Raw genomic sequence first — 3,442 nt, forward strand, 5'->3', positions numbered from 1 at the left:
ACATAAATAAAAATATAGATGTATATATGAATTTTCCTTTTTCAACGTAATAACATAATTTAAAATATAATACTAAAATATAATAATGTTATTTAAAGAAAAAAAAAAAAAAAGAGATAAGAAAAAAGAAAACTATACATGTAAAACTTAAAAAAGTTTTTATATTCTAAAAACAACATTTATAAAACAATAAAAAAAAAAAAAAAATTATACTATTTTTTAAGTTTACTAAATAAAATATTTTATGCGGTAATAATGTTAGCTGTCCTGTTATGCATATAAAAGTATACATACATATTATTCACATATATATATATATATACATATATGTGTGTGTATTTACTTCATATATAAACTACAATAACGGTTTAATTATGAAACCTTTGATGTTTAATATTATTGGAGATTCCCTGAAGAAATGGGTTGTGCACTTTTCTTGAACAGTTCACACCTTTTGTTTGGATCCTTTCTTGTGCTTATAAATTCCGAAACCTAATGCACTTCCTAATAGAAGAGCCATTGCCGTGGCTGCTGCTGACAATATACATACTTTCTTTTTCTTCTTTTTCTTTTCAAGTTCTTCATTAATTTTATCAATTACTTTATCACTTTCATCAGCTGTTGGTGGTGATGCTGAAAGTGAACTTAATGAAGCTGTAGTTGAAGGCACTGAATTTGTCGATGCGGAATTAGTCGATGGGGAATTTACTGAAGGTGAATTTGGTGAATCAGACTTTGAAGGTGTTGCTGGAGTACTCGTAGTTCCACTATTTGCCTTGTTATTGACGGGACCCGTATTGGTACTTACCTGATCACAAAGGGTTGGGTTTATTAATTTAACGGCAAAGATAACGGCAATAACTGTATACACTTTAGAGAATTTCATTTTTAATTAGGTATAACAATAAACTTGATTAACTTTTATTTTACTGCAATTTGCTTTTGTTTTTAAAATAATTTTGTATATTAAATTAAAATATATATTTTTTGTTAAATCAGAAACGGTAAAAAAAAAAATGTTAAAACAGAAATCCTAAAGCAAAAATTTTTAAATCAAAATTGTTCATAAAAAATGTTCACTAAAATTGTTTAAAAAAAATTGTTCATTAAAATTGTTCATTAAAAATGTTCAGTAAAATAGTTCAATAAAAATGTTATGCTAAAAATGGCAAGTAAAAATTATAACTTTTTTCAGTAAAAATTGTTATATATATATATATTATATATATATAATATATATATATATATATATTTAATATATATTATAATTGAACACATAAAATTAAGTGTTATAATATTTTATATAACTATTTTTATTTTTTTCACATAAAATGCTAAAAGAAAAAAAATATATTCCCTCTTCCTTGTAATTTTTTTTTTATTTAGGAATTAGTAAGATTTTTTATATATTAATATATTTTATGATTTATTTTGAGTTCTTTTTATTTAATTTTTTTTTTATTTGATCTCTGAAATTAATTGATTATTAATATATATTTGCACTAATGTAAGTGATATCGTTATTTTCTCTCAAAAATGGATAGGAATTTTTTAAATTAATAATTTTTTTTTAAATAATATTATTTTCTTGTATTAGTGTGCATGCATCTTGTTATATTTTATATAACCCTAGCGACACTTGCTTCCCCCTTTATTTATTTTTTGGTGTGTTAATTTAATGTAATTTCTGAATAATAATAACTAATTTTTGGATAACTATTTTTTCGAATTTTTTACCCTTCCAGAAATGGTAAAAAAACAGTAATCAAAAATTAGTTATTTAAAAATAAAATTTTCTTAACACTTTATTATGTTTTAAAGTGTTTTATTTAATTTACTAAAATATATGAAAAGGTTATTGCATTAAAAATGGTAATTTTATTATTATATAAAAATGTATATATACTATTTCATTATTACTATTTTCTATTTAGAAAAATGAAAATTATTCACTTGCTTTTAAAGTGCTTGCATGCAGAAATCTAAAATAATACTAGGTGTAATCGTACATATTTCACATATATATATATAAATTTATATAATATATAAAAAAAAAAAATATATATATATATATATAATTATACGAATTTTATAAATATATTCATTATATGTAGTATATTCGTTATATAAATTATGATTTTTATATATTATACCATTATAAAAATTATATGTATTACATATGTTATTTGTTATATATGTATATTATTTTGTATGTTTTGTGTTATTATACATTTTACATATTATACATATATTTTATATATTACATTTTATACATTACTACTTTTTATACATACATTTTTTATATTTATCATCCTATCATTGTTATATAATGTACATAGTGGGATAAATTTATTGGTATTTGTTATTATATTTTGTACATTTATTATTAGTAATTAACTAACATCCAACATGGTAATAGTACACCTAAAGAAAATATTTTTAAAATAGTATAAAATAAAATAATGAATTAAGGGAATAATATAAAGAACAAATTAACCAAAGGTTAAAAGATTTTATTAAAAAAAATAATTATCTTTATTATTAAAAATATATGTTATTTAAAGAAAGAGTAAAATATACTTATAAACATTAATTTTTATTATGTGTATGTAACGAATTAGTTCAAATTTAATTTTTACGTAAATGATGTTTATATATAAAATAATGTTATCTCTTTTCTGTTTCAGGCGAAAAATATGTTTTTTGTTAAAAACAAAATAGTAGTAAATAAAAGGAATAATAATAATTATAATAGTAAATAATGAAAGAGTTATAGTAATCATGTACAAAGATTTATTTAAATTAGGGAGGATGGTACATTTATATTGTTTAATTATATATTTACCTGTATTGTTCCATATGTGTTATATATACTTGAATAATAATATAATTTTGCTATTTAGTACATAAATATAGAACAACCTGTATTTGTTTAAGTTTGTATACTGTTATTTATGCGTAGTGTGTTACATATATTGCTCGAAGTGTATATTTTACTTGACGTACTTCTATTATTACATTTTTGTATGTTCTTGTTTAATGTTTATGAGTTACATTAAATTACTGTTAACTATAGAAAAGTAAATTATATGTGCTAATAAGACAAATTTTTTTTTTTTCATTAAAGTATTTATATAAAGACACGATATATATAATAATAAGACTAAAACAAAAATTACATAAATATATATATATATACGTATTCATTCCTACGTTTTTCCGTTTATGAAATAATTGCAATAATATGCATCATGATTGAAAATATTTTATGAAGGTTGTGAAAGTAAATATTTAATGAACTGAACACACAGTTAAAAGTTACCTGTCAAAGTATGTGATTTGTTGTAATATATTTTACTTCTGCTAATATAGGAAACGTTAGCATAATAACTTATGCAATTCTAAATTTTAAGAAAGAATGTAGTTGTTCATATAGTGGCTA

General features: G+C 20.3%; 1 protein-coding gene across 1 annotated transcript; it reads right to left on the minus strand.

The window, feature by feature from the left end:
- Positions 1–445: 445 nt before the first annotated feature.
- MKS88_003086 (early transcribed membrane protein) lies at positions 446–886 on the minus strand (the record flags this gene model as incomplete). The annotated part of the gene is made up of 1 exon (XM_067216148.1): positions 446–886. One exon carries the CDS (start codon positions 884–886, stop codon positions 446–448), a length of 441 nt encoding a protein of 146 aa, XP_067072825.1.
- Between the last annotated feature and the right edge of the window lie 2,556 nt (positions 887–3,442).

Source organism: Plasmodium brasilianum, chromosome 10, assembly GCF_023973825.1.
Source record: "Plasmodium brasilianum strain Bolivian I chromosome 10, whole genome shotgun sequence".
Classification (NCBI taxonomy): Eukaryota; Apicomplexa; class Aconoidasida; order Haemosporida; family Plasmodiidae; genus Plasmodium; species Plasmodium brasilianum.